General features: G+C 59.6%; 2 protein-coding genes across 3 annotated transcripts in view; one reads left to right on the forward strand and one right to left on the reverse strand.

Annotated features, from left to right (window-relative positions):
• DOCK6 (dedicator of cytokinesis 6) overlaps positions 1-12,648 on the forward strand; it is a 43,323-nt gene that overhangs the window by 12,255 nt on the left and 18,420 nt on the right. For both annotated transcript variants that reach the window (XM_054717425.1, XM_054717426.1), the window contains exons 8-23: positions 827-893; positions 994-1,143; positions 2,555-2,635; positions 2,783-2,936; positions 3,113-3,240; positions 3,349-3,442; positions 3,846-4,008; positions 7,072-7,189; positions 7,260-7,330; positions 7,539-7,677; positions 7,772-7,873; positions 8,610-8,696; positions 9,091-9,322; positions 9,582-9,743; positions 10,396-10,559; positions 11,465-11,569. In XM_054717425.1, the coding sequence (XP_054573400.1) occupies positions 827-893; positions 994-1,143; positions 2,555-2,635; positions 2,783-2,936; positions 3,113-3,240; positions 3,349-3,442; positions 3,846-4,008; positions 7,072-7,189; positions 7,260-7,330; positions 7,539-7,677; positions 7,772-7,873; positions 8,610-8,696; positions 9,091-9,322; positions 9,582-9,743; positions 10,396-10,559; positions 11,465-11,569 (2,017 nt within the window). The remainder of the gene's footprint in view (positions 1-826; positions 894-993; positions 1,144-2,554; positions 2,636-2,782; positions 2,937-3,112; positions 3,241-3,348; positions 3,443-3,845; positions 4,009-7,071; positions 7,190-7,259; positions 7,331-7,538; positions 7,678-7,771; positions 7,874-8,609; positions 8,697-9,090; positions 9,323-9,581; positions 9,744-10,395; positions 10,560-11,464; positions 11,570-12,648) is intronic.
• ANGPTL8 (angiopoietin like 8) lies at positions 4,158-5,789 on the reverse strand. The gene is made up of 4 exons (XM_028134764.2): positions 5,484-5,789; positions 5,114-5,275; positions 4,493-4,602; positions 4,158-4,386 (listed from the first exon to the last, which is right to left on the reverse strand). The coding sequence occupies exons 1-4, from the start codon at positions 5,772-5,774 to the stop codon at positions 4,359-4,361; spliced, it is 591 nt and encodes a 196-aa protein (XP_027990565.2). The 5' UTR covers positions 5,775-5,789; the 3' UTR covers positions 4,158-4,358.

A 12,648-nucleotide genomic window follows, 5' to 3' on the forward strand; every position in this document is an offset into this window, starting at 1 on the left:
TGGACCTGAGCCTGGCCCAGCCCCTTCCCACCCTGAGTTCCTGTTGGCCAGGGACAGGAAGGAGAGGCCTGGTCTGGCCTGAGGCCCGGGTGGGCCGCCTGCCCCAAGCACAAGGGTTGGGAATTGGCTCTGTGGGCTCATCCAGTCATTCAACACTCATTGAGTGCCTGGTGTATACAGAGCATGTAATCGTGGGGTGGCCATACAGCACACACAGAGGAAGGGGGACATCTGGAGAGGGAAAAATGAGACCAAGAGGTGTGGCAGGGCTGGGCAATGCAGGAATCTGTTGTCAGGGCCGCGGGGAGCCTCAACATGTAGGTTCTAAGATGCTTCCTTAGAAGGCAGGTGGTGAGTGGGGGCCAGCAAGGCAGAGCACGGGAGGGAGGTGGTTACAGTGGCCGTACAGGCGAGCGAAAATGGGACTCAGCCCAGGGTGGCACAGGTGACAGAGGACACCCCAGAGAGGGGAGACAGGGAGACCCAGGAGTCGAGAATTTTAAGCTGGGGGGTGGGGGGAGGGAATTGTTGTGCTAAAGCTGCCTCTATACAAACTGAACAAGAGCCATGATTTTGGGGGGAGGGGTTTTGTGTGAGTTATTTACTGATAGGAGTGGTGGGGTAGAATCAGTGCCTCAGTTTCCTGTTGCAAAATGGGACAGGCCTTTTCTGCAAGCCCTTAAATGGCAGCTCGTGCGGCTCAGTGGGAGTTAGGTGCCCCCCCAAGGCTGCACCAAGGTGGGTTGGGCCTCAAGAGGGAGTAGGGGGTGTGGATGCTGGGAGTGTGTCAGGAACCGCCTGTGCCAGTTCGCCCCCTCACCCACAGGTTCGAGATCGAGATTGAGCCCATCTTTGGCATCCTGGCCCTGTACGATGTGCGGGAGAAGAAGAAGGTAGGAGCCCCTTTCTTCCCCTTCCTTCCTCACTGCCCTCCTCGTGGCAAGGCTGTGGGCTTCCTGGAGGTGGTGACCCAGCTGCCTCTTGTGCCCCCAGATCTCGGAGAACTTCTACTTTGACCTGAACTCAGACTCTGTGAAGGGACTGCTGCGGGCCCATGGCACTCACCCGGCTATTTCCACCCTGGCCCGCTCTGCCATCTTCTCTGTGACCTATCCCTCGCCCGACATCTTTCTGGTCATCAAGGTGCCCACGGGGGCTGGGCAAGGAAGGGGTGGCAATGGTGAATGTAATGTCACAGGCTCGGTCCCTACGGTCATGGAAGGACACAGACACGAGGAAGGATGACCAGGCCTCTTGTAGGGGAAGCACAGGCAGCGGGGCAAGCCTGGAGGAGGCTCCTGGCCCAGCCCAAGGGAAGAGAAATCACTGAGGGCTTCCATGGAGAGGTGGCAGCTGAGCCAAGACCCATGAGTGAGCAGCCTGTAGAGAAATGGCATCCTGGCATAGGGGGACAGATGTTTAAAAATATTCATACTTCTCATTTATTGATTTGAGAGAGACAGACAGAGAGAGAAGGAGAAACATCGATTTGTTGTTTCACCTACTAATGCATTCCCTGGTTGATCCTTGTATGTGCCCTGACTGGGGATAACCCACAATCTTGGTGTATCGGGACAGTGCTCTAACCAACTGAGCTACCCGGCCAGGGCCTAAAATACGTGTTTTAGTTGAGAGTTTTTCAGTTTATTAGGAGAGAAAAGACCTAATTGGCACATTTATTTGGGCTATTGTTTCCAGGAGTGAGTTTAAATTTCCTTCCCCAAAGCATTAAATTAGGTCCCGTGGTCGGCAAACTGCGACTCGCGAGCCACATGCGGCTCTTTGGCCCCTTGAGTGTGGCTCTTCCACAAAATACCACGGCCTGGGCGAGTCTATTTTGAAGAAGTGGCGTTAGAAGAAGGTTAAGTTTAAAATTTTGGCTCTCATCCAAATAGAGGTATACAGTAGATACCTATTAAAAGTTGGATAAACAGATAGATATATATATAGAATGCATTCGGTTTCCCCACATCCTGTTCAGCTCAGTTCTCAAAAGAAATTTCAATCGTTGTACTGTTGGTATTTGGCTCTGTTGACTGATGAGTTTTCCGACCACTGGGTTACACTAATGATGTTAACTGAGCACCGATGGATAGGGACTGCTCACCGTCATTCCGGCTTCACAGGGATTCCCCCTTGAGTCCTCACAGCAGCCCTGGGAGGTGGGGGTTGCCATGGCTCCATTTTACAGGTGGGGAAACTGAGGCACAGATCAGGTGAGGGACCTGCTGAGGATCCCACAGCCCAGAGTGGTCAGGATTGAAGTCCAGCTCTTGTCACCCAGAGCCATGCTTGGAGTGGCCTCTGTTTATACTGACAAAGGATTGTAGATGTAGGGGAATATGGAGCCTTGGACTTTGGGGTGGGTTCGAAGGTGGCCAGGCAAGGTAGCGGCTAGCACTCAACCCCGAGGACAGTGGGAGCCAAGGGAGTTGTTGGAGCAAGAGCTCTAGTGGACGGGGTGTCTGGGGGCTCATGAGGGGTCCAGGAGGTTGGGGGTGCGGTGGGGAGGTTAGGCTCCCGCAGCACCTCACTGGGCCTTGCTGTCCCTCAGCTGGAGAAGGTGTTACAGCAGGGAGACATCAGCGAGTGCTGTGAGCCCTACATGGTGATGAAGGAGGTGGACACAGCCAAGGTAAGCGGGTGGAGGCTGGAGCTGGTGGTGAACGCCCCGCCCCCCTCACCCACCCGCCACCCAACCCTCCCCCCCCCCCCCGCCCCAATCCTGCATTCAGCAGGCCTGGGGCACTGAGCTTGTGGGTCTCGGAGGGTCTCCCCGCAGAACAAAGAGAAGCTGGAGAAGCTTCGCCTAGCGGCCGAGCAGTTCTGCACCCGCCTGGGCCGCTACCGTATGCCGTTTGCCTGGACGGCCGTGCACTTGGCCAACATCGTGAGCAGCGCTGGGCAGCCCGACCGAGACTCCGACTCCGAGGGCGGTGCGAAGGCGGGGCTGGGGGCCCGGGGGCGGGGCTGCTGGGGAAAGGAAGGGGCGCCCTCTGCTGGCTGTACTCTGTACAGGCTAAGTCTCCAAGTTTCTCCTTCCCTGCCTCATCTCTGCCCCCCTCCATCCATCACTGTCACTGCCATCCATCACTGTCACTCCTGCCCCTAGAGCGCCGACCTGCCTGGACTGATCGCCGCCGTCGGGGGCCCCCAGACCGGACGAGTAGCGGGGACGACACCTGCAGCTTCTCCAGTTTCCGCCCGGCCACACTAACAGTCACCAACTTCTTTAAACAGGTGTCATGGCCACAGGGGAGGGGGATGGGGAGGGGCGCCGAGGGACACCCCTGTGGGCGCACAGGCCCCGGGGGACCCGGCTCATGGATGGATGCGGGTCTGGTGCAGGAGGCCGAGAGGCTCAGTGATGAGGACCTCTTCAAGTTCCTGGCTGACATGCGGCGCCCCTCGTCCTTGCTACGGCGTCTACGGCCTGTGACCGGTGCGTGCTGCACCCCATAAGCAAGAGGTGTCACTCAACAAACCCTGACCACCTGCTGTGTCTGACCCTGGGGACTCAACAGGGACCATGATAGACAAATCCCCAGCTTCAGAGGCTGGACCTTCCAGGGGGGGGGCGCGCACAGATGAGAAATAATAAAGAAGACAGATATTGGGTCAATTGGGGGATGTAGTGGCGGGGGGGGGACGTGGATCCTGAGGGCAGAGCTGATCAAATGTGGGGACAAGAGGTGCGAGTTGAGGGTGACTTCTGGCCTTAGTACCTGAGGGACAGCCACCAGAGGGCATGGTGGGAGAGTTTGAGCTGGAACCCCAAAGTCCAAAGAGAGCGGGGCCTGGCTAGGAGGCTCCTAGGCAGGTGCAAACTGGCTCCCCCTCTCCAGCCCAGCTCAAGATCGACATTTCCCCGGCCCCTGAGAACCCCCACTTCTGCCTGTCCCCGGAGCTGCTTCATGTCAAGCCCTACCCAGACCCCAGGGGCCGGCCCACCAAGGAGATCCTGGAGTTTCCCACCCGGGAGGTCTACGCTCCCCACACCAGCTACAGGTACAGCCTCCGGGGCCCAGTCGGGTACTTGAATGGGGGGCGTTCGGGTATCATGCAAAGTGAGGCCCCTTTGTCCCAGACACACACAGACACCCAGGGTGAGATGCCACTGTTGCTTTAATGGGTATGTAGGCATGAAGGGGCACGTGTCTTTCCTTCACTCCTCCTCAGTGGGGCCAGGTCTTCTGCCTTCGCCCCCACCTGCTTCTGTCTCTGATCCATGGCCGGAAGTGGGGCCCGACAGCCGGGCTGACCCCACAGACAGGCAGCTCCTCCCTGCGCAGGGGCCGCATGGGGCGCGGAAGCGTCCCTCGGTGTGCATGGCTGGTCCTCAGTTCTGCCAGGCAGGCTCAGGCTGGGAGCGCCGCTGTGTGGAGTCTAGAAGGGAGATGAGGCTCAGCCTAGGTGGGGGGTGGGGGGCATCCCGCTTCCCTGCAGACCCCCAATCCAGTTGCCCTACATGCCCAACCCCCACCAGGCTCACCTTTCCTGGATCTGTCGCAGCCGGTGCTGCTGGGCCACCATCTCCCGCCTCTGTCGCTGCACGTGGCCCGTGAGGGCCCACAGGACGTGGCTCTGCTTGTCAGCACGGGCCTGTGGGGTCAAGACAGAAACCTCAGCCGGGGCTGCCTCACCTCCCATCCTTTGATCCTACCCAACCCCCTCTCCTCGTTGCATTTGGGTGACCCAGCAAGTCACTGCCACTTTCAGGCCTCAACTTGCCTAGCTGTAAAATGGGGAAGAAATGGGACTCACTTGGTAGGATTATGAGCATGATAGGGATTATTAAAGGGTACAAAACAGTGCTGGGTACTTACTGAACACTCAAGAAATGTTCAGTTTCTCTAAAAGTATGCATTTATTGAGTACCCAGCCTCTTCCTATCTTATCTGCATTGAGTCCCTGACTCCACTCTGAGACATCAGTTGTTGCCTTTATTGCAAATGGAGAAACTGAGACAGGGAAAGGGACGTGGGTTTCGCCCAGGGCCACACCTGGTGCTGGGAAGCTGACCTGGGTGAGGGGGATCTCTGGGACTTGCTCTAAAAGCAAGTTCTGACTGGGAATCAGGGTCTCAGCTCCCCCAGGACTGGGAGCCCCTTACCTTCAAAGCCTCAAATTCTTCCTGGGCCCGGCCCAGCCAGGCACCTCTCAGCCGGACTTCTAGCTGCTGCATGTTCTTCCTCAGCACCTGCTGCCCCTGGGCCACCTTCCCCAGCGCCTGGGCCGTGGCTTCTGCCTGCAGCTGCAGAGCATCCTCCTCCACCTGTAGAGCATCAGTAGTGAGACAGTCAGCAGGATGACCGACTTGTCTTTGTTTGCCTGGGACCCAGGGTCATGCCTGATTTTAACACTGAAATTGCCCTATTCCGGGAACCCCCCTCTTCCTGGGCAAACCCAGACAGTTGGTCACCCTGCACATCACTCCAGGGCAGATCCTCACCCACCCCAGGGAGTCAGAAAGCAGTGCTCACCTGCATCTCCAGCAAGCTTGCGCGCAGCTCCTGGGCCGCATCCCAGCCCTCGCTGACTTCCTGCCCCAGGAGCCCCAGTGCACGGCCGTAGAGGCCTACGCTGTGCCTGGCCTCCATCAGCCGCGCATCCGTGGTCTTGTACACGCCGTTGAGGGCCTGGCCCAGCTGCAGGGCCCCGTGGAAGAGCAGGGTCAGCTCCTCGTGCTGGGCCGGCTCCACGCTGCCCACGGGGGCCGCAGAGGCAGGCCAGGCCATCGCTAGCAGGGAACACAGCAGGCACAGCGCGAGCATGGCCACGGCTGAGCGGCTGGTGGTGCGGTCACGGCGCCACTGCTGCCTTTTATGCCTCAGCGCCCCTTTAACCCCCGGTCAATCGTTAACCAGCCAGTCGGGTGTCTGTGTTGTGCAAGGGCCTGGCAGTGGTACGATGGTTGCATCAGGCAAATGTCCAGCTGAGCCATGCTGGAGTCACGCAGGCCGGGGCTGAGGGCCAGGTGTGGGCTGGGGGCACTGGGCGAGGACAGGCCCCGGTGCTGGGGGACCAAGAAGCTTTGAGCTCTGGTTTCCCCACCTGCAGAGAGGCACGATAACCGTGATAACCGTGAGGCTTTTGTGAGTTTCCCCAGTTTGCTCAGAGCTGATCCACTGATTACAGTAACTGATCTCCTGCCCTCCCCACAAGCCTGTGAGGCCGGCGTCTTTGTTGGCCTGGTTGAGAGCCGGGGGAGTGGGTGCAGAGACTCTGCCAAGGCCACACAGCCCCCCTTCAAGACCCACACATGCCCCGGATCAATGCTAGCTGCCAGTTGTCCCTCTGGATAACTGTGGGCAAGCGCCTCACTCTCCTTGCCTGTGAAATGGGGGTGTCATTAGTCTTGCTTCACAAGCTGCTTGTGAAAAGTAAATTAGCTGTTTCATGGTGAGTGCTTAGCCAGAGCCTGGCACACAGGTGCCCCCTCGGTGGTTGGTGCAATCATTGCCATTACTGTTATCGCCTTTGGTATTGTTACAGAGGCTCGGCTGGGAGGGTCAATGCCCCCCTATACAGACAGGGAAACTGAAGCCCAGAGGGAGGTCAGGGCTTGCACAGTTACCCCTGGGGAGAGAGGCAGATCTCTGACCCCAGCCAAGCCCCTACGCTGGTTCCAGGCTCAGTTCTCCCACCTGAGAGACACGCGATATAATGAGGGGCCTCTCCTGGGGGAAGGGATGGACAGGCCCCTGAGCGGGTGAGGGGCAGGTCAGCCCGGGCAGGGCTTATCCTGACCACGGGCCACCGGGGCCACCTTGGAACTCAGCCCTGAGCACCCATGTGGCCCCCTGCCCTTTGCCTCACCATGCCTCTGAGTGTCCCCAAAGGCCTCTGTTTCCACCATCTGCCTCAGTTTCCCTGTCTGTGCTCTGAGGCCGCCCTTCTGTCTCCAACGCTCTGCCAGTCCCATTCCGAACTGTGCCCCTCGTTGCCCCTCACCCAGCCCTCAGTGCCTCGGCCGTGTGGCCACTGTCCTGGGTCCCAGGCCAGGCTTGTTCCAGTAGCCCAGCCTCCTCTGTCCCTTTGACACCCCCCACCCTGTCCCCGTCCCTACAGGAACCTGCTCTATGTGTACCCGCACAGCCTCAACTTCAGCAGCCGCCAGGGCTCTGTGCGCAACCTCACCGTGCGGGTGCAGTACATGGCGGGCGAGGACCCCAGCCAGGCCCTGCCGGTCAGTGGCTGGGCCCGGGAGAGGGGGGCGAGGTGTCCCTGGCCGGCCCCTCATGGCCCTGCTCCCCCAGGTCATCTTTGGCAAGTCCAGCTGCAGCGAATTCACCCGGGAGGCCTTCACGCCGGTGGTCTACCACAACAAGTAGGTGGGGTGGGGGGCCGGGGGCCCTCGTGGGGGGACGGGAGCAGGAAGAGGGGAGGGAGGGGCAGGTTCCAGAAGTGCTAGTGGGGGAACCCGAGGCAGAGAGCAGGGACAGTGGGGTCTGCAGCGCTGGGGGAACACGTGACCGAGGGGGTGGGGCAGGCCAGGGGGGGTCCCCGTCCCCTGAACGCCAGCCCGGCCCTGCCAGGTCCCCCGAGTTCTACGAGGAGTTCAAGCTGCATCTTCCGGCCTGTGTGACGGAGAACCACCACCTGCTCTTCACCTTCTACCACGTCAGCTGCCAGCCCCGGCCTGGCACGGCCCTGGAGACTCCCGTGGGCTTCACTGTGAGGCGCCCCACCCCCCCCCCCGGCCTGCCTCCCCCTCCCCAGCCCCCCTGGCCCCTGCCCGGCCCTCCCCTGACCCCCAGCCTCTTCCTAGTGGATCCCACTGCTGCAGCACGGCCGCCTGAGGACGGGCCCCTTCTGCCTCCCCGTGTCCGTGGACCAGCCCCCGCCCAGCTACTCCGTGCTCACACCTGACGTAAGCGCTCTGGCCCCGTGCCTCCCACCGCCCGGTTCCCCCGAGCTCCCTGGGCTCCTGCCTCACGGTGCCCCAGGAGTGCATGACCCACCTTCCCACCAGCACCTGGTGCCTTACCAACCCCGGTAGCGCTCCCTACGTTCCTGGTGGTCCCCCACTGGCGCCCGCCTTCCTTGCCATCAGCACCTCTGGGAGCCTTGCTGTCCGCTGTCAGGGCCAGGGCCCCGGCTGCCCCCTCCCTCCTGCTCTTGCCTCTGTGTGTCCTGTGGCCCCTGTGGCCCTCCCTGTCCCCTCCTATCCCTGCCTCCTAGTGCCCCTGCCTCTGCACTCCTCGTCCCCCACTGGCAGCCCTGCCCACCTTCCTGGTCACTGTCCCCCCAGGAGTACTTCAGGGGCAATCATCCCCACCCCCTCCGTGAATACTCTGTCACCCTCCCACATACCCTCAAGCTGTTCATTCGTGCCCCTGGGGCCTCCATCTTCCAGGATCCTATTTTCTGATTCATTCCCTTCTCCCATTGATGTTCATCTTGGGTCTCCAGTGGAATCCCATAGTGCTCCCCCCTAACTGCCCCCACCCCCATCTCTGGGCTGGGCTGAGGGCAGGGTGCCCAGCTGCTCCCCCAGGCAGGGCCGTGCTCAGGCTATGGTGTTGCAATAGTTGAAATGACTGGAGCTGGTGACCTGACCAGTGGGGGAGGGCCGGTCAGTGCCCACTGGTGTGTCCCTCCCACAGGTGGCGCTGCCGGGCATGCGCTGGGTGGACGGCCACAAGGGCGTGTTCAGCGTGGAGCTCATGGCTGTGTCCTCCGTGCACCCCCAGGTAGGTGTTAGGACGGGAAGCCAGGGGTTGGGCAACAGTCCCCACTGACCGGGCAGAGGCCTGGCCTTGGGCCATGGACAGACTTCAGTCAGCTGGACCTGTCTCCCAGTCAGGAAGCTGCTGACTCAGGCGGGGAGCAGTGCCAGTGGCTACCCCAGCCGGGGCGTTGGCCCTTTGCATGGTCTCTCCTCCCCCCATTTGTCCCCGGCTATTTCTGTGGTTCCTCCCCCTCTCTCCTCCCTCCTTTCCTCTGGAGTCTCATCCCTGTCCTTATTATCAATTCATTGATCCCTGGCCTCAGTGTCTCTGCCCATTCAGCCCCCAACTCAACCCCCTGGGGCTTCCTGGACCAGGGCCCTGGCCCCTCCCTGCTCACCCCGGATCCCCCACCCAGGACCCATACCTGGACAAGTTCTTCACCCTGGTGCATGTCCTGGAGGAGGGCGCCTTCCCATTCCGGCTCAAGGACGGCGTGCTGAGCGAGAGCACCGTGGAGCAGGAGCTGCGGGCCAGCCTGGCGGCCCTACGCCTCGCAAGCCCCGAGTTTCTCGTTGCCTTCTCTCACCACGTGTTGGACAAGCTCGTACGGCTGGTCGTGCGGCCCCCAATCATCGGCGGCCAGATCGGTGAGCAGGCACGGCCTCGGACCTCAGTTTCCCCACCTGGAAAATGGCCCCTCAGTTCCCTGGTCCTGGGTGACTTCCTCTAGCCCGTTTATCTCTCTGGCCTCAGTTTTCCCATCTGGAAAGTGACGTCAGCCCACTGAGCTGAGAGCTGGTCTTCTGTGACCCTCTGATGGCCACATGATTTCTTGGACCCTAAAGTCCCTCTCGGGAAGGTAGGAGGCCCCGGGCCCTGGAATTTGACCTCTGCTCTGCCCGGCAGTGAACCTGGGTCGTGGAGCTTTTGAAGCAATGGCCCATGTGGTCAGCCTCATCCATGGGAGTCTAGAGGCTGCCCAGGACGCCCGTGGTCACTGCCTACTGCTGGCGGCCTATGTCTACTATGCCTTCCGACTGCCTGGCACTGAGCCCAGCCTCCTGGGTGGTGAGTATTGGTGGGAGAATCTGCAGGACAGGAAATACCCGGGAGGAGAGCATCCTAGACAAAGGGAACAGCGTGTACAGAGGTTCTGAGGCCACACAGGCCTTGGCTGGTCTGGACAACGTGCAAGTTTTGCTCCACCCCCGGGGGTCTGGTACCTGCCTGCTTGCTGGCAGGTGACTCAGCCAATCAGCAAGCAGGGACTCGAGCAGGGTTATCAGCTCTGCCTCCTACAAGCTCTGAACTGCTGGGCAAGTGACTTCCCCTCTCTGAGCCTGATTTCCCCGTTTGTAAAACATCAGTAACGTGCCCCGCTTTCCTGGGGGTGCTGGTAATAGGAAATGACCTAGCAATCCATGCAAAATGCTTGGTACAGTGAGTACTCAATAAAGTCGGGTGTTTTTCTCATTTGCCAAATAACGAATAAGAACCACCACCTCCCCTGGGCGCTTACTATGTGCCAGGCACTGTGCTCAGTGTTTTTTAGTCTCCCCCAAAATTGTTATGAGGCGGCAGCCATTATCACACCCATTTTACAGGCGAGGAACCTCGGGGCTCATAAAGAGAAAATGACTTCACCAAAGGCAGCCCGCTGGGAAGGGGTAGGTCATCAGGGCGGGCAGGCAGTGGCTGACCGTATTCCCTCCCCGCTCAGGGGCCCCTCCGGTGACAGTGCAGCCTGCCACGCTGGCCCGTGGCCCTGGCCGCCCTGCAAGCCTCTACCTGGCTCGCTCGAAGAGCATTAGCAGCAGCAACCCTGACCTGGCCGTGGCCCCTGGCTCGGTGGACGACGAGGTCTCCCGCATCTTGGCCAGCAAGGTAGGGCGAGGGGGACCTGGAGCCTCCGGCCTCAGTGGCCGTGGTTGCCAGGTGGGTGGGCGAAGGACTTCAGTGCTGGTGGAGGACAGGAAACAGCAGACAGGGCCATGGACACCGACTGGACGCTGGGCCGCAGAGGCTCTGTGGCTGCCACAGGTGGGGAGCTAGGACTTGGGTTTACACTGGGCTCCATACTCTGGGGCTGACCTAAGGATGGGTGGCTGGGCTTGGCCTGGTGGTGAAAACATGTATGCCACATGCATGTACATACACGGATGCATATGTGTGCTGTTCTGTATGTGTACACACATAGGATGCACATACCTGTGTAGGGTGCATATACGTGTGTGTGCCCTATGTGTGTAAATATACAGGTCACAAATATATTTGCCCCATAGGTGTACGTGCATGGAGCACATGTATGTGTGTGCCCCATGCATGTATATACAGGTGTAGATACGTGTGTGTCTCACGCACGTGTGAACACAGGTTCATATGCTCATGCACCCCCTGCACATACATGCACACCAGTTTTCCAGGGTTGCATGTGGATGCCTACATGGGCACACATATATATGGTCCAGGGTAGTGTTCACACTTGGTTTTTTTAAAAAGATTTTTAATTGATTTTAGAGAGAGAGGATGGGAGAGGGAGAGAGAGGGAAAGAGAGAAACATCAATGTGAGAGCAAAACATCAATCAGCTGCCTACTTCACACTCTGCCCTGGGGATCGAGCTCGCAACCCGGTCATGTGCCCTGACGGTTAATCGAACCAGCAACCTTACGGTGAACAGGATGATGCCCACCCAACGGAGCCACACCGGCCAGGGCACACACTTGGTTTTTTATGCTGGTTACTTTGTCGTCTGCCCATGGATTCTACCACTTACCCGTGTATCTCCAGGGTATCGACCGCTCACACTCCTGGGTGAATTCTGCCTATGCTCCAGGAGGCAGCAAGGCTGTGCTGCGCCGGGCACCCCCTTATTGTGGGGCCGACCCCAGACAGGTGCCCTCCCTCCCTGCCCCTGCACGCGTGTGACCCCACCTGAGCATGAGCTCCTCCTAAGTCCTGGCTGCGGCTGACTAACCTAGGGGGACTGCCTGGAGGAGGAGGCGGACCCCTTCTGCTTTGTTTGGATCTGTGGAGTCGGTGTGGTAGGCACACAGGGTCATCGTAAACTGCTGCCACATGGACCACAGCCTCAGGCAGAGACAGAAGGAAGGGATGGGTGGTGTGTACATGGCATGTAAATGATATGCACATCCAACCACTGTAACCTCACTGCCCCGCATGGCCTTTTTCTACCCCTTTAATCCACTCTGTTCAGGAGGCTCTCAACTGTTCCCTTGACACAGCAACCTGAGTGGCCCCACGGGGACTCAACTGAACCTAGGGCTCCGCCGTCCTGTTTCAGACAAAGGGGAGCCCTGTGGGCAGCTCCCTTTATCCTACCCTACCCCAGGTACCTCGTATGCAGAGGGGCTTTGCTTTCTGACAGACTTGGGTTTGAATCCTGGCTCTGCTATGGGTTCGCCCTGCACCCCAGGCTCTGAATTTTCAGATGTGATAAAGGTTCTAAGGAAAGTGCTCAGCACAGCAGTCTGGAGCCCGGGAGAGAGTTAGGGCGTTGCAGGTGGGATGCTGTTTAGTGACATAGCTCCTTGGCCCAGCCTCACCCCTGAGCCGCCAGCTAGTTGGGGAGATAGACACCACGCAAACAAGCGCACCAGCGTGTGAGTGTGCAATGCCTGAAGGAGACAAACAAGGGACCACCAGCCTCCCTCGGGGTGGTCTGCGGCTCCTCTCCAGAGAGAGAACATGTTTTGCTGGGACCTGGAGGGTAAGGTGGAGCCAGGATGCCACGGGGGCTGGCTTCCCTGCACATGCGGCCCTAGGCCCTGTTCCAGCTCTGTGCTGTCACTCAGGCGCCCTGCACTGCGTGGTGGTCCAGGGGACAGGCAGGGGGGCTTTTAGACAGACTTTCCAGGAATCTGGGTTCATGAGTCCTGCCAGCCCCCCCTGCAATTTTAACAGGACTCCCCCCGCTGCCCTCCGATCTCTGAGGTGTCAGCTGGGCCTTGAAG

The sequence above is a fragment of the Eptesicus fuscus genome, chromosome 6, assembly GCF_027574615.1.
Source record: "Eptesicus fuscus isolate TK198812 chromosome 6, DD_ASM_mEF_20220401, whole genome shotgun sequence".
Classification (NCBI taxonomy): Eukaryota; Metazoa; Chordata; class Mammalia; order Chiroptera; family Vespertilionidae; genus Eptesicus; species Eptesicus fuscus.

Excerpts from the sequence above, each read along its gene's own strand:
- ANGPTL8 (XM_028134764.2), bottom strand. The coding sequence starts at position 5,774 with ATGCTCGCGCTGTGCCTGCTGTGTTCCCTGCTAGCGATGGCCTGGCCT. Across the intron at positions 5,276-5,483 it reads CAAGCTTGCTGGAGATGCAG|GTGGAGGAGGATGCTCTGCA; the intron begins GTGAGCACTGCT and ends GATGCTCTACAG. Across the intron at positions 4,387-4,492 it reads CTGCGACAGATCCAGGAAAG|ACTCCACACAGCGGCGCTCC; the intron begins GTGAGCCTGGTG and ends TCTCCCTTCTAG.